We start from the raw sequence: 22,053 nt of genomic DNA, 5'->3' as shown, positions 1-22,053 counted from the left end.
TTTTAGCTCATATTTTGTGTTGTACATGTTTTGTTTTATGATTTATTATCATTATTGTTGCATTTCCTTTTTTACTTCACAGGATGACTCTGTTCCAAACGGACTGCGAGCATTGCCCCTCTTCTACGCCTCCACCATTGGTATCAACACATTCTCCATCATGTATACTGGAGCGCCATGTAAGTGCTTATTCCCAGTATATCTCTGATTATTTAACCTGACACCAGTGTATGATCAAATTATCACCTCAGGGATAGAAGCGCTTGTTAGTTTGCTCAAAATTCCTCTTGAATGTGTGATGTCAGTACATGATTTTTTTTTTTTTTTTAAATGTGTGTTCATTAACTGCAGTGCTGGGGTTGGAGGCGCTACCGGTGTGGGCCATCTTTCTCATCACGTTAGCTGGCTCGCTGGTCTGCGCAGCTCTGGTCTGGATATTGGTCTGTCCCTGGATGAGGAGAAAGATTGCAAGTACGTATCTGTTAAATTTGGTTTAGGGTTAGGGTAAGTGTTGTGTTTAGGCATTTGATTTTATGTAAACAAATGTCCTCACAAGGATATCCATACAAATGTGTGTGTATGTATCCAGTCTGTCTCTCTCACGCCATGTGAAAACGCTCTGACACCAAACAACGGAAGCCAGGGCATGTGTTTTCTTGTTGGCCTCTGCCAGAGGCACTAAAGCCACCAGAAAAATCCCTGTGAACTCTCCAGTGCTCCACTTAGATTTTTGGGCGTAGAGCTACTTGGTCAGATGAAAGAGGCTAAGATCATGGCCTGCAGTGTAGAAAGCTTTCAGGATCAGGGCTGGGAATTGTTTCCCTAATGGGAAAACCAGCCCACAGCAATGCAGGCAGTGCTGTAAAACTCATGACACAGAAAATTAAAACATTGGAAAAAGTAGACAGTGGTGGATAAAGACAAGGCACAGCTCTGTTTATTTTAACTTTGTGCTGGATAAATAAAAGGTTCTTTGTGTAAGAGCTCAAACACTTGATCCAAAAATCTGATCGATGCCAGAAATGCTTTGCACTATAAAGAAATATAAATAAAATTTAATAAGAAGCCGAGTGGTATTTATAGGCCATGAAAAATAATATCTATGTTTAGGCCAAAAAAATAAATGTTTTTTTCCATTGACTCATGGTTTGTGTGACCGTGTCATGAACTCACTAATGCCTGCGAGGATTACAGGTAAAATTATTGGTGCTAATCTGGATATTACTACATCCATTTAAATAAAACAGGTCATAACTCTGATTGGGTTTTTTTTTTTTCTCTACTAGGGTATTCAAAGAGTCGGGTAGGCACTGGGATTAATTTAGATCATCTGTTTCTTTTCAGAAGTTTTGTCTTCTGAACCTGAAAGCAGAAACAACAGCTTTTTTTTAAGCGTGAAAAGTTGCAAATAAATTCTAATCTTTTTTTTTTCCCCTTTTTTTTGTCTAACTACTGTTTTGCTTTCTTAACTGGCTGCCATCCAGATTGGTTTCCTTGAAATCCTTTAATAATAAAAGGCTGCCACAATACAGTTGTGGCATTCCTTTCATGATGGATTTAAAGCAACCTGCAAAAATGTCCTAACTCGGTGCTCTTTCAACTGCTGCTTGATCTCCTCCAGGTCGTTTAAAGAAAGAGCAGGCTCTGTCGAGGATTTCTGATGAGAGCCTGGACAAGATCCCTGAAGAGGAGGAGGAGAGCCCCGTCTTCAAAGAGTTACCAGGGGCGAAGGGCACAGATGAGGCTGTGATGCCGCTCACAGGCGGCAGCAGTGACCGGGGCACCCGCGAATCCAGCAGCGAGCTCACCAACCTGGCAAATGGAGGCACTATCCTGCCAAACGGCAGGGTGTATGGTACAACTGGACATTTATAATAATATTTGATAAGAGGAGAGTAACTATAGCTTTATTTATGCGTTAATATTTATTAGCATAAATAAACTTGCCATTCATGGAGATCAAACTCGTCGGTCATCATCATTAATATCCTGCTCCCACGCAGACTTTTCATTAATCTTCTGTCTTCCAGGTCGGACACACTCAATGACGAACGGCAGCCTCAAATCCCCCATCTCTAACGGCAGCTTCAGCTTCGATGGCCACATGCGTAGCGATGGCCAGGTGTACCACACGGTGCACAAAGACTCGGGTCTGTACAAAGACCTGCTTCACAAAATCCACCTGGGCCGCATGGATGACAACGAGCGCTCCAACGCTGGCCCGCCTGACAACAATTACCGGCTGCTGCGCCGCAACAACAGCTACACCTGCTACACAGCGGCAATATGCGGCATGCCCGTCCAGCCGATGCGCTCCGAATCACGTGAGGACAGTGAAAAGCTGGTTGGTGAGGGAGGCGGCAGGAGCAACAGCGTGTCTTACTCCAAAAAGCGGATACGCTACGACAGCTACTCATCGTACTGTAACGCCGTGGCCGAGGCTGAGATCGAGGCCGAGGAGGGCGGAGTGGAGATGAAGCTTGCCACAGACCTGGAAGGGGTGGAGGAAGAAGGGGCTGCACCCCCAGGGCCGGACGACTTGGAGGATCAGGAGGAGAAGGACAAACCTGAGGTGTTTCTGCTTTTCCACTTCTTGCAGATCCTCACCGCCTGCTTCGGTTCTTTCGCCCACGGAGGCAACGATGTCAGGTGCTGCCCCCTACGTGTTGCATGACAGATAACGACCTTTATGGTCCAGAGTACATTTCTCTGTCAACTAAATATAAAAAATCATCTTCACGCTGCTCTTTGGACTTGAGTATATAATGCCTGAATAAGGTTTTTATCTACTTTCTTGTTTGTAGTAATGCCATTGGGCCTTTGGTGGCACTGTGGATGATCTATGAACAGGGAGGTGTGATGCAGGATGCTGCCACTCCTATCTGGCTGCTGTTTTACGGTGGTATAGGCATCTGTGCCGGCCTGTGGGTATGGGGCCGCCGCGTCATCCAGACCATGGGGAAGGACCTCACTCCCATCACCCCCTCAAGGTGAGAAAGTCACCTCACAGGAGAGTGAGTGCACATGTGCGTGTCTGTGGATGCGGTTGGGTGCGTTTGAAGGAGAGTTGTGCTGCAGAGGTGAACTATCCACCATGCTTGGGTTTTACGCGCTCCATAGAGCCTCAACACGCTGACACAAACAAGTTCATAGAGGGCTCCCAGCCTCCATGGTGAGTACTTACTTTCCCACAGCCGTATTAGAATGCCTATGCACAATTTCTTAAGGGCGGTAAAGTGCAAATGAACAATCAGAAGATACTTAGTAATCCAACGTGCAGACAGCAAAATGCATAAAGCAGTTTGTCTGTTGTGTAACTAATGAATGTTCTGATTTTCCCTCACTCTCTGCCAGGGAGTGACCTGCACACACAGTGTTGATGTGTACTCATGTTTATCATCAGAGGAGGTCAGACAGATTGTTTAAGTGAAAAGATCTGTGTGTTCAAATCCATTACATTTGAGTTTATTAGGTAAAATACAAAGACTGAATGGATTTTTTTTATTACTTTTTCCTGCTATAAACGTATGAATAAAAATTTGGTGATAAATAAATCTTGATCTCAGCATTAAGCGGGCTATTTATGATTTTGGGAATCATCCCAGACTTTGCTAGAAATAATTCTTACTACTTTTTTACAGAAATCTGCTTTAATAATAGTATCTTAGTGGTGCCTAGGGAGTGAAATAGTAGTGCATTTTTTTTCTCTGATTTTTTTTTTTGACCTATTACATAAAAATTATGAATAAACAAGTAGACTTTCGGACCACAACAAACAAAGCCTTAGGACACTGGCTGTCTGATAACCTGAGCAGTAGACATCTCACATCCACAAACCCGTGCTGTTGCTCTGTCCTTGACTTCAGTCTCCTTCTTCCTCTCTCTCTTCTCTTCCCACGCATAAGCTGAAGAGTTTGCGTGTGTGTGCGTGCGTGCCCGTGTGTGTGTCTGTGCATACCACAGAGTTGTTTGTGTGCTGAGGAAGCCAAACTCTGCAAGTCACCGTGCATTGAATGTACTGTATGTGTCCGAGCATGCATGCACATTAGGGTCTAATTGTTCCAGCAAGGCATTTTGAGGTGTGTGTGTGCTTGCGTGCGTGCATGTGTGTGTTTGAGTGGCTGTGTTTTGTTGCCTGGCAGGAACATCACACAGGGTTGCAGGAAGCTGTTTGGCATTCTGGGTGAAGAGAAGTAGAGCAGGAGGGGTGAGGGAGGGCCACAGTGGGAACCGTAGCCTCTCTTCTCCAACCGCAGGGAGGGACGCCAGTCTGACTCTTGCACTTTTCTTTTCCCCCCGTCCTCCTTTCTCCTTCCTACCCACTCCTGTAAATCACTATTTTTGTGGTTAACCCTCTTCTTCTTCTCAGCGCCCTGCTTTTTTCTTTTTCTTCATTCCTTTATATCTTTTTTTTTTTACGTCTCACCTATAGAGCTTTCTCTCTCTCTCTCTCTCTCTCCCCTTTTCCCTAAAGTCTCTTTCTCACGCTCACGCCCACGCCATCTCATTATTTTCCCTTCCCTCATTTCTCCTCTTTTTGTTTGGGCTCTCTCTTCTTTGTCTGTCTCCTTTCTCTCTTAATCTCCCTCCTTCCATCACCAGCTTACACTTTTTGCCAGGACCCAAAGACAAATTTGCACTGGTTCACCGTTCTAAAGACTTGATTTCCTCCGGTGTCTGTTTCCATGCATCACTCTGAAAAGAAGTTTGTTTGGGGCAAGGACACGGAAGTGTTTATATGTGTGTCTGCGGTCTATGCGCCCGGGAATATATTTTAGCAGCCACAGCGAACACCTAAAAAGTGCAATGTATCACAGCAGTAAAAAGACTTTTGAAACTTGAAGTATGGATTTTCATCCTTCTGCCCAGCTGCTGTTGAAGCACCACAGGGACAGATTGCTGCAGGTCTAGCAGGCTCTGCAAAGCTTAACCAGCAGAACTCAGAGAAACACAAACAATCATATCTCTTTGTGATGAGTCGATATGGCACACTTGTCCAGTTGTGTATAGTTTATTGTTGCTGTTGAGAGGCGGAGCGAATGCTGTGAGTTTTTTCTGTAGCTTTCTTGCAAGACCCTCTACTCCTACATTTTGACATGAGCTGGGGGAAAGCACAGGTCTAAGTAATACAATTAACATTTGCCTAATGGCTATCAATTTCTGTAGGCCATGTCTACAGACAGAGTTAGGGCCAAGTGGCCATTTACAAATGGGTTCAAGATTAATCAGGTGACATCACTGGTGCTCTGCTGTCTTAGAGATTGGCTCCTGCTGCTCGACCACTCCGCACTCCGCCTGCAGTGACATTTAAATTTCAGTCGTATCTTCATCTGGAACCTTAGCTCAGTGTTTCTGACGAATGTTATTGGCTGCCATCTAGTAAGAAAAAAGCCACATTTTTCTCCTTTTAAGTTGCATTTTCATGCATTTAGTTTCATTTTTTTTCCTCTTTCATGATTTGGAAGTTTATTCTGATGTCTAATGTCTTCTCTGTGTGTTGGTACTGTAGTATGTGAGAAAAGATGTCCTGAAAGCAGCTGGTGGCTTTAGAGAAACTGTCTTCTAGTAAGCACAAGGCAGCACAGAAACACACCAGCACAAAGGCCTGTTTGTATATCACATACTGAAACTGTGTCCATTATGAATAACACACTGGTGTGTAATACCTGGTAGAAATGCTGTGTTTATTGTGTGTGTGTGTTTCAGATATTTAATATTATTTCTGTTTTTCAAATGTGTGTTGGGTATACTTTAAAGAACTGCTGAATGCTCTGCTGTGGTTTTATATGTGGATGCCGGTGAGATCGTGCCATCATGAGCAACATCCAAGACATCACAATGAAGAATGTCTCTTTGCTCCCTCCCCCCTTCCCTTCCTCTCCCTTCCCTTCCTTCCACAGTGGATTCACTATTGAACTGGCTTCTGCACTCACAGTCGTGTTCGCTTCCAATATCGGAATCCCTGTCAGTACCACACACTGCAAGGTATGACTGAGTGGCCTTCCAGCTGGCCTCTCAACTCCCTTTCAGGCATTTCCAGGGGACAGGGAGCTCACACTGCCTCCCAGGCCGCCGGGCTGGACTGAGCTAGAATCGCACACACACACACCACTTTAGCTATAATTAGTGCTTAGTCATGTTGTGAGATAATTAGCTAAAATCTGTTTTAGTACTTTTACTATAATTTTATGCCTACCTCCCTGCAAGTTCTCTGCTTCTTAGTTAAATTTCTCCACAGAAATTAAAGCTCAGATTATTGTGGCAGGAAAAAAAAAAGGATAATTGCAGTTTATGAAAATGTGGGTCTTATTTATTGGTTTTGACCTTCTTTTCTGTCTGTTGTGATCACTTGTACAAGCTAGGCCGAAAGCCGTGAGCACGGCAACATTAGTCCAACAAAGTCAGTAACACGGGCCCTACTGTCGGGTGTGTTGTGGGAAAACAAAGCAAGAAAGTATTTTCCTGTGGAAATCAGGAGGGAGCCTGACTCGGTTAAATTTCCTAATACCAGTTTTACAGTTACATTCTAATTTTATCATTAAAATCTCTTTAAACGTTATCCTCTAGCTGATTTACTGAAATCCAGGCGATAAAAATTCTCGTAAGTCTGAGTTGCCTTTAATTATTACAGGGCACTCCAGGCGGTGGGCTTTTCAAATAGCAGAAGAAGCTCTGCTCAATTGTTTTTGCTCCGATTTGCCATTCCTATCGTTTCCATCCTCATGAGTATGAAAAATGAACCCTAATATTTCCAGTTCTGTAGTTACGTGCCAGGGGAATTATTAAAGTTCTTTGCTTTTTGGTAAAGTGTTTTCCACAGTGATCACAGTAACAGCATCGTTAGTAGAATTGTTGTCAAAACGATGTAAATACCACTCATTTTCTCATAAACAAGACTTATCCTCCGCAGGAACTGATAATCCTAACCAATCTTTGAGGTGCATGAGAAGATCAAAACTAATCCATGTCCAGCCCGCTACAACCAGCCCCAGGCAGCAGTGTGCAGCCCCTCTCCCCTGTTCTTTTCAGGAATAGCAGATCGAGGCTGGAATTCGAAACGGACCCCACCAGTCCCAATCCTCCCCTGCCCGCCCCCATCAACACGGTGTCTCATTCTCTGTTTCATTTCCACCAAGTGTCTTCCATTTTTGCCCTCTTAGCACTGGCATGGTTTGGTGTGTGGGTTCTCCACCCTCCCGTGCTTGTCCGCAAGCAGACCTCAACCTCCCAAATACCTACCATCCCCCCCCCGAACCCATCTGTCACACTTGTTTTCCACTTTTTTTACCTCTCCATCTTTCTCTGTCTGTCTCTCTACTCATCTATCTTCACAGCGGATTTTGCATTGAAGTAATGAGTGCGCTAACAGTGCTTGTTGCATCAAATGTGGGCATCCCAATAAGCTCCACCCACTGCAAGGTATTGGTAGCGAAGTCATCCTAGAGAGCCCTCCGGGAGCTCGCCTTCATCGCTTCACCTGTAGCTGTCAATCGCCAAAGCCAATCACAACTCCCGAAGTTGACGTTTTGATTTCTCGTGCAGTTTTCCTTTTAGCAACACAACCCCAAGTTTGACTCAAAGGTAGCTTTGTAAGATTAAAGAATGCTATCAGGCAGTTACGTGCATGTTTATTAGACATACAGCAAATACATAGATATCATCTTTATTTATTTATTGTTTTTTGTTTATTAAATTAGTAGTAAAAGTTTTTTTTAATAGATGAAAAACTAGGAATATTTGTTAAACGAATACACAAGTAGAGAGTTTGATGATAATATTGATATCACTAAATATTAAGCTATTGCCGTTAGCCTCTTAGCTACTTGTAAACCTGAAGCTGGATGAAACACCTGAAATCTACCTGAAATGTTTGTTTTTAGCTTATATAAGATCATATGTGCAATAATCAGTGAAAACAGGAATGCAAAAATGTTAGCTCCACTGAAGGGAAACTGCACAAGACTCAAAACTGGGTTTAAGTTACTGGTGATCTATTTGTCTAAACATCAATATCATCGCCATCCATACCTTATCTTCATTTCTCACCTCCAAATGCCTTCTCGTTTCCCTCCTAAAAACCTTGGATAATCAACTGCTCTGCCAAAATGCTAAATCTACTGATGGTTAGAGGTATATAATCGTGGTGGTGATTTGAATGATTTAGTGATTCTTATTTATTTGTTTATTTTAAATGTGGAGATGGTCCACAGATGATGCTGGACTAAAAAAAACACTAGCAAGACTTGCAGCTCTTTGACATTTTAAATTGTCTGGTTTTCAGAAAGTAGCCAGCAACATCTGTCAACATCTTCACTGTGTGTGTGTGTGTGTGTGTGTGTGTGTGTGTGTGTGTGTGTGTGTGTGTGTACGGGTTCGTACTATCCTGGTGGGGACCAAAATCTGACTTTTACTATCCTGGTGGGGACTTTCTGCACCGTGGGGACCAAAATCCAGGTCCCCTCGGGGTTGAAAGCAATTTTCACACTCAAAATGCGGTTTTACTGTCAGGGTTACAATTAGGTTATGGTTAGGTTTAGGGTAAGGGTTAGGGTTAGGCAGTCATTTTTAATGGTTAGGGTTAGGGTAAGGGGCTAGGGAAAGCATTATGTCAATGGGATGTCCCCACGAGGATAGCAAACCAGACATGTGTGTGTGTGTGTGTGTGTGTGTGTGTGAGAGTGAGAGAGAGAGTGTGTCTGTATTTGTGTCACTGGCATCCATTCGGTTTCGGTGAAGTTCTGTTGTGTATGAGTGATAATTTTTCTTTTCAGGTCTTTTTTGTGTGTGTGTGTGTGTGGGTGTGGAAGTTAAACCGAATGGATGGGTGTGTGGGTCGGTGTGGTATGGTAATGTGCAGTGACTCGTTTCAAAAACTCAAAAGCAATACGAACACTGAGGTCACACCGAGTTCAGAATTTGTTGCTCCGTGCTTGAGGTACTAAAACCATCAAACAAACAGTGTGACCACTGAGTTAAATATTGTTCAACACATGCACACCCTGCTTTGGAAAGAGGAGAATCCAAGAAATGCTACATTAAAGTATCTTGCGTTTAAGTAGAGAGGCTACATGACCTGAATGTCTTTTCTGGGAGATATTTTTGTGAGTCTAGTAGAGCTTAGTCTTATTAAGACTGACTAATAAACCAAAAGAACAGGCTGGACTCTGTTGGCCCGACCTTCCACATTTAGTCAGCGTGTGACAGACGGTGTCTCATGTTGCTGCGGCCATATAAGAGCAGGGAAACGCGGTTTAACTCCCGCCCACTTGTAGCGTCACTAAGAGCTGAAACCACTCACTGCACGTTACTCCAACACTCAGGTGTGTCGCTTTGAGTCTTTGGACATGGATTAGAAAAAAATCTCTTTTGTATTCTGAAGTTATTTCTATCAAAAGAAAGAAGTGGAAGTCTGAAATTTGCAGACAGATTCGCAAAAGCTAACTAGCTCTCAGGTTTAGTGCTTTTTCATATTTACAGCTTAATAAAGAGGTAAATAATAGACTGTTGCTACTCTAGAGCTGCTGATTTCAGGCTTCCACGGATACCAAATTTAATTTATGCTGTGATAACCTCTATAATCTGCTTGCAGTCACTAACACAGACACTGAAAACTGATCTGATTTTGAAGAGCTGCAGGTTGCACATGGCCTTTCTGCTGACCTGTTGATATGTTATCACCTTTTGTTCGCGTGTCTTTCTTTCCTCTTTGGTGGAAGTTTTTTTTTTGCTCAGTACAACTTTTAGATACAGTTAATATGCCAATTACTACCACTATCAATATCAATTACTTTGATACTTTTACAAAAAATACATTAAATTCAGAGTCCATATAGTATGAAAATGGAATTGAGTATGTATGTACATATTTTTCTTATATTGTCCCTCTATGAAGCATGTTAGCTCGCCCCTGTATAAAAAGTTGCTGACCACACTCTACTAACTGGCTTCTTCTTGCCTGACTTCCACAGGAATTTGATTCTTTTTAGCCCCATGTTTTCAACCTAGTGCTTCTGTTTGTGCTTAAAATGACCATGTAAGGACATCCATGCCGAGGTGATGTCATCTCGGGACAAGAGTAGAAAAAAACGTAGTCTGAAGCCTGAGCTTTAGCTCATAGAGATTACTTTTACATACGCTGTCCTCGTTTTTTGAAACTTTGCTCGTGTTCTAAATAAGCATGCAGTGTTTTATGTGGGAGCAAATTAGGAAAACCATAAAAGGTGCCTTTAAATAGAATATTTAATAATAAACTTATTATTATTGTTGTTGCCCAAGAATTTGAGTACTTCTTCAAGTGCTGACTGATACTGTTAGAGGAGACTTTAAGTGACTTAGCCAAAAGCCACAAACACATAATTTCCACCAATCACCATCTGCAATTTAATTAATCAGCTGTTGCTGTTATCTTTTCTGTCCAATAGGGTTAATTAGACAATTAACCACTTAATGCACGAGGGAAGAGTTTAGCGTTGCAAAACATGCCTTAAAAATAGTTGACGTAATCTGACTGCAAAACAATCTTGTAGAAACTTCCATCAAGAGAAAAGCGTGGACAACCTGTAGTTCTTCATACTGACTTTGGCTTTGCTGCGTTGAACATTTTGTTCTGTGCTGCTGCTGATTATTTTTCTTTCTTCCCTCCTTGCTGCGGCCTCCAGGTGGGCTCAGTTGTGGCTGTGGGTTGGATCCGCTCCCAGAAAGCAGTGGACTGGCGCCTCTTCAGGAACATCTTCCTGGCGTGGTTTGTCACGGTGCCTGTGGCCGGCCTGTTCAGCGCCGCCGTCATGGCCCTGTTTGTCTACGGCATCCTGCCCTACGTCTGAGGGTGCAACGCCGGGAGGGAGAGCAGAGGAGGAAAAAGAGAGTCGGGGAGAGAGAGAGAAAGAGGGGGAAACTTGGGTAGATGTCATATCTCGAATGTGTGGGTTGCAGATAGAAGAGAAGGAAGAGAGTCGACGCACAAGGGTGACGAGGAATAAGGGAGGATGGTTTACAGGTGGACTTGGTTGTACTGTAGATGTGAGGAGGGTTGGTTCACATGCTGCCTGGCTCCGTAGTCCAGAGATCTTTTTGACTCATTTGAGTTCCCAATCGGTTTTTATTTATTCTCTTTCTTTTTGGTGGGATTGATTAAAAAATAAAAGTGTAACTAGTGTACCATTCAATCTGCTGTACATAAGACAATAACAGGGGACTTACTGGTAACTTCTAACAAAACATGTGACAGTCTCCTTAAAAAACAAAACCACGTAAATATAAAAAATACAGAAATAAAAATGATCAAAAAGCAGTTTATTCTGCTAACATAAGCCAGCAGACTCGCCTGCAGTAAATCCATATCCTTCTGCCTGAAATTCTAGGCAGCACAATCGGTCAAGTGCTTACTTTTTATTATCGTTATCATTGTTCCAAAATGCCAGGGGTGAAAAAAACAAAAAAAACGAAACAAAACTGTACATATTGTGATATTGGGTCGAGTGTGATTCGTTGTATTGCGGCTTGCTTTCAAACAAAAGAAGAAAAGATGTGCGCGTGGTCAACCAAACCCATCCGTCATCTCACTTTCAACATGCTAGCCAGGTACAACTGGGGCCAAATGGAACGGACGCCTCAGAGAGGAGCGGTGAGACTGTCACTCTGCTTTTGTTTTTTTATTATTATTATTATTTTTCACATGATACCATAGGAACCTAATTTACTAAAGAGTTGATTTTTTGTTTTTTGTCAAGAGCTCCTGTATGTTTTTAGAGATCTCATATTTTTTAATGATGTATTATACTGTAATTTGTACTGTAAATAATGTCCTTTAAGAGTTTGGATGTGGGGGTCTGGGATGGGGGATTGGGGATGCGTGCGTGCGTGTGAGTGTGAATGGTTTCAGAAAAGTGGGTGGGTGGGGGGGCCTCTTCACCTCATAATGATGTCAGAATTCACGGTTAGTTTCAACCCCCGCGGCTCATAGGAAACTCCCACCGATGAACACTTGGCAGGTTTTTCTGAAGTTGGCAGAAGAATATTGATTAGAACAAAGTGTTTTGCTTTACCAAACCCATTCACAGCAGAGGAAGTGAGAGTTGCCGTTGCATTCACTGTTTTATTGCCTGGGTGAACTGAACAGTATTGACAGAAGGTTCTTTTGTTAACGGCTCCCTCCTCGAGGAGCTACGCCGATAGAGAGGGAGAGTGAGGTTGCTCTTTAGAGAGCAGAACCATGCCAAAGTAAGTTGTTGTCACCATGTCTGTATGCCAGATAAATGAGGTACAGCAGATGCCAAAACTGATCAGATGTACAAAAAATAAAGCACTGATTAAGTTTAGTAAAAATGTTTGCATATCATCATCCATATGCCTTTGACTTTGGATAAAGCAGGAGTCACTTCCTTATATCAAAGGCTCCCTGCCCACTGATGAACCTTTACATTTTTTCATATTCAGATCATCTCAGATCTCGCACCGTGGTTATCCGAGATTATCCGAGTCCAGGTTTCAAATCTAACAGAGTGAGACATGCAGAAAGCTAAGGCCTTGTGATCTGTCATATCGAATACTTAAATTGTAAAACGTTATGCAGATGTCGAAAGGAAGAGGACTCAATCCAAGCCACACGAGTAGCTCCTCAAAATGGGAAGGTGTTGTTTGGAGCAGAGAAGCATTTAGTCTCTCAATCACCTCTGATTCAGTCTAAGCGCCATGTCATGAGGTGTGTGAATCACAGCCCGGTGAGGGTTTCAAGGCTGCTCATGCCACAAAAATATCACAAGACTTTTGTCTTAGGACTTAAGGTTGTATTCGGAGGTAGAACTGATCATCACCAGCTTTTTAAAACGGTCACCTGACCTGTAGATGAACAAAGTCTAAAAGCTTTTTTTTTTTTCTTTTAATTTGAACAAACTCGATGCCAGGTGTCGCAAGTTGTTTTTGTTCTTGTGGTGTGTTTCCTCATTTCTTGTTTTGTTTGTTTGTTTGTTTGTTTTCTCTCTCTCTCATGAACAAATCTATGCTTAAGTAGCCACTTGCCTTGTAACTTTGTGTTTTACTTTGTGCAGAAAAAGTAAACTAATTATGTACTGTGGTGTTTACATCGTAACCATATTGTAGAGTTATCTGAAAAACAAAAAACCCACAAAAAACAACTGTTGCCTAATGATGCCAATGAAAGAAGAAACTATTAACCGTGAGTTTTTAAGTGCAAGTAAAAAAAATAAATAAATAACCTGAAGTGTCTAGAGAGAAAGAGAGCGAGAGCAAGTGTGTGCGCAGTGACTCGTTTTTCATTTTGTTTCTTGTAGCGGTAGTGCTAATCCTGACCCCCGTCACCTTACACTGCTACTACAATGCATTAACACTACATGTATGGGTGCAATTCAGTAATAAAGAGGATTACTAGAGAAATTTCATCAGAACTATATTTTTCTACCATATCTGAGTTTTAACCGGGATGAGCTTCCGGACACTTTGGAGGACACTCTATGGGGCTGATGGTAAAATCTGGCCAATTGGGACTAGTTGTTGTAAGACTGTAATCGCAGCAATACTGAGAAATGGTCTTATTTCAGGGTGCCGTGTGCCACACTTCCTCTCAGCCCGGTGGGTTCCTCTAACATATAGACTGATGTGTCGGTTGCCAGTAGATCAGATTTTTAAATTACCATTTTTATTTTTGAATTTTTGATGAAAACACTTTGTAATTTTGTTTCCCTACTGCTTTGGCCACGAGCTTCAAGAGCAGCACAGCACCGTGCCAGAAAACCATTGTGTAGGACTGCCCTGATGAAGATGAATGCAATGAGTGGTATCTGGAAACTTGATTGTGAGGAAATTTGTTTCCTTGTTTTTTGGCAGGTGAGCGCTGTTGAAGCTCATGGCCTTCTACTTTTCCACAGGCTGTGTGTTGTTCAGGGGGGGCTGTACAGAGCCGGTGTGTTCAAATCCTCTTGTGTTTGTTCTCTGATGCCCGGAGGAAGAATATTTAGAAGGAATTTTGTGATGGCACAAAACATTTAGCCTCCCCCCCCACCCAGGAAAATACGCAGCAGAGATCTGAAGCTTTCATGGATGTTTTTTTCCCCTTTGTCTTTAAAGCAAGCCAGTGTAACCGCCAACTTCTAATTGCTAAACAGCTGAGGCACTCTGGCCTCAAGCAAATGGCACAAAATGACAAAAATTAGCAAAAGCAGACGGTAGCCTCAAAATTTTTAAAATCTCTCATGCAGTCGTGAGGATAGCATTTTGTGCTATTTTATTTCTTTGGATTCTAGGACCAAAGAGTTAGCATTTTATACTATGGCATTTATAACTGCTGAAATAAAAGCACAGTTTAAACCTTGCGGTTTGTACAAAAATCTATATTCATAATATGAAGTCAGAAGCTGAAGAAAGACTCTTTCATTGGGCAGCTTTCTGGCTTGTGGAAGTTTGTTGCTCTGGTGCAAGATTTACTAAACAATATAATGAGCCGGAAAAAACTTTATTTCCTTCATGCATTAGGAGGTTTATTTGTGAATGGACTGAGGTCAGCCGGCATGCATCGCCTGTTCGATTTGTGCAGTGTCACCATCCTCTGCTGCAGCCTCCCCCCCCCCCCTTTGTAACTCATACTGTCATTTTCTTTATTGTTTTCCATGCATTCTCAGTCCTGATAGGCCAAAAGGGATGCACTGCTCAAGATGGGGAGGGAAAGTGAAAATCGCCTTCTGCTGGCAGCTTTAAGTATCTGAGAGAAAGGGCTACATCCTGAGCCGGCAACAGGAAATATATACATCTAACGTGGTTCCCTGTAAAATCCAAACGCTTTCAAATTTGATCACAAACGCAAAAAAAGATTGGGCGTAGGATGACCACGGCCCCTAGAGGGCGCAGTTTGACACGTTCCCTCCCCGTAGAGAGGGACAGCATTTTAGACGGACTGTTTCAACGATTGGTTGAATTGCCATTGAGGGAGCTGCTGTGCTTCTGCCGCATTTCAACTGTTTATCAACCTTTTTGTAGACAAAAAACGAAACAGAATGTGCCATTTCTTTCTCCCTGAATGTGCAATACAAGCCGTTTCTCGTGAAGGTGCAACTACATTGCCGTCACTTTAGTGGTCGTGTGTAGCTCCACCTGCCCTGGTGTAATAGCGCCCTCTCCTGTGTGTGTGGGACTAGCACCGCCTCCCAAAGGTGGAGCGGCATCAGCTCAGACTTTCATCTGGATGTGGCGTGCTGTCTCCTAGTTGTCGGGTCTGTTTTGTAATAGAATGTGCTCCTTGGCTGGCCTGCAGGTTTTACAGCTCTGTGATGTCTCTTTACTGTTTACTGCTACTTAACTGTCCGGTCCTTCAGAAATAAGATGCATATATATATGAATACAAATGAATAAATTAAAAAAATAAATAAAAATAAAAAAAATCTAAAGAAACTGTAGCCTGCTTCTACAAAATCTTAAAGCTCTTCTGATTTGCATATATCGTACTGTAATGTTTTATTTAAGATTTAGTGAGAAAATGTCTGCATTTAAACTAAATTATGGGAATTAAAATTACAAAGAGTACCTAAAATCCACTGAGTCGTGTCTTACTTTTGTAAAGGTGTGTGGTATGTGTTTGTATGCTGCATAAGGAAAGCTGGGAAAGTGTATAATTAAACACTGAATGGCTTTATTGCATAGTAGGCACAAGAGACGCATATTTAAGACAAGTTACCACATTGTTTATTTCACATAGTGTTTATTTATTTTTTTACATTATGGGTAAGCTAGAGAACATCTGGCAATGGGTTCAGACCATCGTTGATGCCAGCGAGTTCTTGAAGCACACCATTTTGTTTCCTTTTATACGAGATAAAGATGTCTCATGTTAGGAGTTATGCATGTATTAAAAATCCAACAGTGGGAAGGAGCCACGGGACCTCTGGGCCCCTACTTCCATTTAGTAGTGTTGGACCACACCCAACCTCTCGACCGTGATTACAATGTTAACTACATTCCTGTAAAGTTTTGTGACTGGTTTTAGGTCCAGCGTTATCATGGCATGCTGATAAAATGTAACCGCAGAGACAGAAACACCTGATAAAGTATTCAAAAACCACCTCTGTGGCAGTTCCTGTTGCAGTACAAACTCACAAGGTAAAAACAATAACACCCCACCCCACCCCTTATTTAGCTTATTTAAGTCAATAAAGAGACAAAAAAAAAACAACTTTTGATATACAGCTGGAGTGTATTTTTTTTTTATCCATCTCTGGCATTATGAACCCAACAACAGCAACTTGCTTTATACAATGTGTAGTTTTCACTGCATCTTATATGAACTTCTGCTCATGCTGCGTCTCTTCTCATTTCCCCCCACTTTGCATGCATTTGGTTTCCTGCAGCAACCGACCTCTTTAAAGACCAAATGAATCTGCCAGATCTTTTCAGGCTGCTCTTATTTAGGGTTTTGAGCTGAAATAATAATTCACTGACTTGGCACAGATTGCACTTTAAGTTCTCAGCAGCATTGCTGTCTGAGCTGGGTTTCATTTAATACGTCTCTACAGTAACGATGAAAAATGCTGGTTTGATGCTGGCACACAGCAAGTGACACCATTTGCGTTCAGAGGGATAATGGTTTCCATTTCACATCGGTTAAATCAGTAACCAACAAGAAATGGAAACCATAACCTCCCTGCAGTGTTTCAGTAACACACAGCCTGCGTGCTTTGTGAATGGTATTTGTCCACTTATGTGTGGTTCTTGTCCTCATCTTAATTGACAACAGACAACCCTTCAGCTGTGATGAAATGTGGCTCCTGCACTGCAGTAAAAATCTCATCAGGGTTCAGGGTGGAGGTTCACTTCATTTTAAGCCCCTGACCTCCTCCTTTCTGTCTGCAACCACCGGTTTGCATGCTTAACTTCAAACACCAAGTATAATTTGTTTGTAGTATGTTGCAGATGTGTCTTTCTGTGAATCAATTTTCTATAAAGACCTTGTTTTCAAGTTGTTCTTGAAACGCGGTATGTTTCCAGATGAAGATGATGAAAGTATTTCACAGTAGTGTGTGTACTTTGCAGTCTTTTCAGTAAAGCTGTAAAGAATTAGCCTTCATTTTCAACTACATGATTCTTAAAAAGTCCCAGTCCTGGCATTGCCATCGATTGGAATTTTTAGATGCTAAAAATTGTCCACTGTTCCATTCTGCAGCAGTGACGTCATTATATTTAGAAACAAAGGTTAAGAATGACACCTATGTGCTTTAAAAACCAAGACGTGTTTATTTTGTGTGTTATTCCAGACATATTGTCCACTGTTCCCTTCATGTTTGAGATTCTTTGGCCCTAGATGGTCTGCTCACATGACACATGGCAGACAGGCCGGAGATATGGCTATTTTTGTTCTATATTGGTATTCATGTGGCGTTCGTGTGTTCAGATTTGCATAAGTTCACAGTGAAGCATACCAGATATTCGTCTGGATTTGTGCGTGTTCATGTGAGGAGGAAAGTGCAGCTGCCATAATGTGAGCAAAAAAACAATGGAGTATTTGTGCCTTTAATAGTTAACGTGTTGTTTTTTTTCTAACTGTGCACAGAAAAACTGGGGAAATTTTCCCCATTTAAGTTTCCGCTACATTTTAATGACCCAAGTTAGTCCAGTGGTTGTCAAACTGTGCACGGCACCCCCCGGTGGATAATTAATCCCAAGGAAATCAACTTTTATAAAGATCATTTTTGTAAATTTGAGATTATCATTTATTTCCCCCAAACTTAATTTAACTGTGAAAATACAAGAACAGCTGAGCTGGCCTGCAAGTCGAAAACCAGGGCATAAAACTCAAAAGTTCATTAGCGCCACTAATCTCAAGGATAACCGAAGAAACTCATACCCTTGTTCTCATTTCTGTCAGAGTGAGCTCAGTAATAAAAGCCATTCCACACTGACAGATGTGCCTCACTCTTTGTGAGTTACACAATGTCAGAACTCAAGGTGAAATCTTTTAGTTATTGTTATTAAAAAAAATAACCCACACTCAGTTTAGTCCAGTGTGTCAATCTGCTGCTGTGAATGAGGACAGGAGAAGACCGACTGAGAATGCCTTGACCTGTAAGATAGGCGTTTATTCTTTTTTTTTTGTAACCATGTTCTGTACATGCTCGCCAAGAAGTTAGCAACTGAGAAAAAAAAAAAGTAAAAAAACCAAACAAACAAACCAGAGAGCAGGATTGGGTTAGTTCATTTCCATCCAAAAACATTTTTTATTGTCCTCCAAACTGAAAGGTTTACCCTGTGATTTGGCTTCTTTGATAAGCCAAAAAACATACATTGCATTTCCTCAGGTAGCAGTGGAGGCATACAAAGATCATTTAGACTGAGAGAAATTAATGGAAAGAGCAATACAGGATTCTCTCCTTCAAGTCACATGATGAGTAATCTTTGCATTCATGAGTAATGGAGAGAAGATTAATTTCAGATCACTGGAAGCTTGAGAAAGTAGCATCTGATCTTCATTAAGAGAGAAAGGAGGGAGAAGATGAAAACTAAAAACAAACAAACAAACAAACAAAAAAAAAAAACAACCACATGAAGAACAGGGTTGTGTTTCTTCCATGTTAGAAAAGGCCTGAAAACAGTCACACTGCTGAGATTGTTTCATCTCTGGTTGCCTCCAAGTTGTGTATCGCTTTTATGTAGAGCATCTGTAGTGTACACAAATGGACACTGGATATGCAATTCAAAACCAAAGTGCCCACAGTTGATAGAAAGCAAGGTCACATGACCCAAAACCGGTGATGTCACACAAAGGGGAGGGAGGAGGGTGAGATTGGACTTGAAGGTAACCAAACACAGTCTGTGTGTTCGTGTGTGTGTGTCTGTGTGTGCGGTGAAGTGCCGGCGATGCGGCACTCAGCACCATTAATGTACAGTTACTCAGGTGTACGAACAAAAAGAGAAAGACCTCCCCGTCTAGTGACTGTGCAGTTAAAAATGGGCACATGGTGATTTAAGCTCATGCTTAAGTTGTGGTAAACCATCCAAGCACTTCTTTAATTTATAACTATAAATACACAGCAGCGTTTTTACCAGAGAGGCTTCTGTCTGCTCCTCTCCCTTGGTGAGTGGAGTGTGTGACAAGTTTGTCTCTTAAAACGGCTAACTACGCTTTGCTCATCTGCTAAAGGAAACACGGGTTATGTGGATTTGATTATCAACTTTCATATAGATTTTTCTATAATATATTTATATAGTTATTTTTCCTTTCTCTCACGCAGCCACCACTCTTGCTTTCACATTCTCTCGTCTCACTACTTTTATTCAATGGACACAACATAAAACATGGGGTGGAGTGGGGAGCAACAGAGCTGAAATGACACATGATCACTGACAGATGATCACTGAGAGAAAAAAAAAAAAAAGCCAAGAAGAACTGCAGTCTTTTTGTCATCCATTGGCAGTTGGACTGACGCCGCAGTCAGCCAGTTACAATGGTGGTTTTGAGGGGAGGGAAGGGCCATGTCATCAAAGAGGCGGCGGAGGAGGCTCTTTCTTCGTTGGTGCCGTTTTAGTTGTCGTCTTCGTCGTCTTGGTAGCTGGGGTCGTCTCCTTCAGGTTGAGGTTCTCCAGTGCCACGTCTAAGGTCATGACCTCAACACAACCCATGGCCTCGAAGTCAGCGAAATTCCGCAACGAACCGTGACAGTCATCCTCGTCCTCGGAGGAGGAGGCTGAGGCGTCCTCGTCTGGTAACAGTGTGGACAGCAGCAGCTCCGTCACGAACAGGCTCCTGTCGGCCCACTGGGCCTCGCACGCCTGCCGCTCTGCCTCAGACAGCCGCGGTTCGCTCAGCCTGCACAGAGAGAGACAGAGAAGGAGTGATGAGAATAAGAAATTTATTTGTAACATAAAAATCCTGTTACTATTTATTCCGCTCTGAAAAATCCAAGACCTTTATTAAAACGTCTACTACTGGACACAAGATTTAGAGGTTTTTAAATTTCCACAATGGGGCCAAACATAATGCTTACAGATAACTGCCTTAAACTAAGATTTAAAAGGAGTTTCTGATCACATGTTAAGCTGTGAAGCAATGTTTTTAAGAATGGATCACACATACATACTCAAACGAGCATGCACGTGGTTGTTGCTAATTTTTCCACGTTCTCTGCATGTCATTATGCATAGAAAGAATTTCTAAACACAGGTAATAAGTAAAACACATGACTTGAAAATAAAAACATTTAAAACTGGCACACCTGCTGAGTAGAAATTGGGAGCTATGTGCAGTATGCTGTGTGTTGGGCTCGGGTGGGCCCGGGTTAGGGCTTGGGTTGGTATTATGGTTGGCGCTTGGGTTGGGGTTTGCAGTGGCTGAATTGGTATTTAGAATTGCATTGGCTCGGCCGCCACCTCTGGTGGCATTTCGGGCAGTCTCCAGCTGTTGACGTGCCGCCTGGGCCTGCTGGCGTTCCAGCTGGAGTTGCATCTGAAGCTGCTGGAGCTGGGAGGCAGACGGGCCCGAGCTGAGCTGACCTCCTGCAGAACGCCGTACCCCCGACAACTGAGACAGAAGCTCTGGAGGAACAGAAAACAACAGTGGTCAGTGTAAAGCATTAAAGCTGATCATACTAACTACAGATGATAGCTCAATAATAAATTTCTTTAAAAGATGGCAATATTTTATTATTTTTAAAATAATATATCAAGTCGGTCAAGCGTTTTATCCCTCAAAATATGCACTGATTAGTTATACTGTCACCAGCACACCAAATCAAAAGACAAATGTGATTTTCAGGGCTAAAACTCGACGAGCTGGATCAAGGGCTCAGCAGGTATAGTGGGTCATTAGAGAGGTGGCTGGTGCCCTGTGTGTGAGGCAGACTGAACAGGGTCCCTCATTATGGCACAGCTGGAGCTGACATGGCGAATGCCAAGCACTGAACCAGATTCAAATTGGGAACAGGATAATCAAGGAATTGCTACAGCAACAACTCTGCCCACACATTTCTTTACCATCTACACAACATTTAAGTACATGCATACACAAGTAGCAATGGTTTGTAATACCCAAGCTACAGCAGTTAGTTTACCCTTGTTTGTGAGGAGGAAAGTATACTAAAGAAAACCTAATAAACATGCCACACCTGATTTAGTATTGAGCACACTTTTTCTTTCCCTGTCAGACCTATATGATAATGCACATAACAATAAAGATAAATTAATCCTTTAGTGTCTTACTGTAATAATTTGTTGTCTGACTTGCACCTGGCTCTGCAGTTTCTTGCTCTACAATTATGTGCCCCACAGGAAGCCTGTAATAACAGGTGCTTTGGGACTGGGGACTAAGGGAAAACTACACACTGGAGAGCAGCATTTGAACCTTGGTGAGGTGACATTACTGGTTGGTGGGTTCAGACTATTTAAAAACTGCATCAAATGTGCTAAAGTTAAGCTCAATAAAGCCTGGATTTCCAAGGCTTTTCGTAAAGTTAAAACCCATCGTTCACAGAGCTACCAGGATATTTTCCCCGTTTTGTTTGTTTTTTTAAAATAACACTTTCTGGTGCGGCATTTATATTTCAAGTCAGCGCAACATACGTCACTCACTGTTTACTGTCGTGCTGGGAGATTACCCATCATGGAAGAGGAACTAAAAGAAATCCCTGAAATGGCTTGGGTACTTTATTGAACCGTTCTTACATACACTCATACTGAAGAAATCATCAGGCACTTCCTGAATCCAGTAAAAAAAAAAAAAAAAAAAAAAAAATTTTCTTTTTACAACAATAATTTTTTTTTTTACTGGATTCAGGAAGTGCCTGATGATTTCTTCAGTATGAGTGTATGTGTGACTAACCTGCTATGGGGTCCATGGCCTCTCTGCTGTAGTTGGAGCTCTGTGATGAACTCTGACTGGTGGAAAGCCCCCCTGTGGTGCTGCTGGTGAAATGCATGTTAGACCTGCGGGCTCGCGGGCCCCCTAACCCGCGCCCGGGGTGAAACATCCTCCTCACATGCCGCACGCCACTGGACTCATCGTGATGCTTGCCGTCAAGGAACAAAACAAGAGCATAAGATTGCTACAACTAAAAGTCAAAA

General features: G+C 42.2%; 2 protein-coding genes across 8 annotated transcripts in view; one reads left to right on the top strand and one right to left on the bottom strand.

Moving 5' to 3' along the window:
- The window catches only part of slc20a2 (solute carrier family 20 member 2), a 47,835-nt gene extending 35,991 nt beyond the window's left edge, over positions 1–11,844 (top strand). For 6 of the 7 annotated variants that reach the window (XM_063489590.1, XM_063489584.1, XM_063489589.1 and 3 more), the window contains exons 5-11: positions 83–179; positions 352–471; positions 1,622–1,855; positions 2,031–2,649; positions 2,805–2,990; positions 5,901–5,985; positions 10,659–11,843. In XM_063489590.1, coding sequence (XP_063345660.1) covers positions 83–179; positions 352–471; positions 1,622–1,855; positions 2,031–2,649; positions 2,805–2,990; positions 5,901–5,985; positions 10,659–10,823 — 1,506 coding nt within the window. In that variant the 3' untranslated portion in view covers positions 10,824–11,843. Of the gene's footprint in view, positions 1–82; positions 180–351; positions 472–1,621; positions 1,856–2,030; positions 2,650–2,804; positions 2,991–5,900; positions 5,986–7,334; positions 7,420–10,658 lie in introns of all 7 variants that reach the window. The other variant, XM_063489585.1, reaches the window with a different exon arrangement.
- A 6,364-nt stretch (positions 11,845–18,208) lies between these two features.
- LOC134639372 (E3 ubiquitin-protein ligase KCMF1-like) overlaps positions 18,209–22,053 on the bottom strand; it is a 14,395-nt gene continuing 10,550 nt past the window's right edge. The window contains exons 5-7 of the mRNA XM_063490533.1: positions 21,812–21,992; positions 20,211–20,529; positions 18,209–19,804 (exon numbers count right to left, since the gene is read on the bottom strand). Coding sequence (XP_063346603.1) covers positions 19,477–19,804; positions 20,211–20,529; positions 21,812–21,992 — 828 coding nt within the window. The 3' untranslated portion in view covers positions 18,209–19,476. The remainder of the gene's footprint in view (positions 19,805–20,210; positions 20,530–21,811; positions 21,993–22,053) is intronic.

This window comes from Pelmatolapia mariae, linkage group LG12 (assembly GCF_036321145.2).
Source record: "Pelmatolapia mariae isolate MD_Pm_ZW linkage group LG12, Pm_UMD_F_2, whole genome shotgun sequence".
Classification (NCBI taxonomy): domain Eukaryota; kingdom Metazoa; phylum Chordata; class Actinopteri; order Cichliformes; family Cichlidae; genus Pelmatolapia; species Pelmatolapia mariae.
The sequence above is the reverse complement of the archived record's forward strand: the minus strand, read 5'-3'. Positions and strand labels throughout refer to the sequence as shown.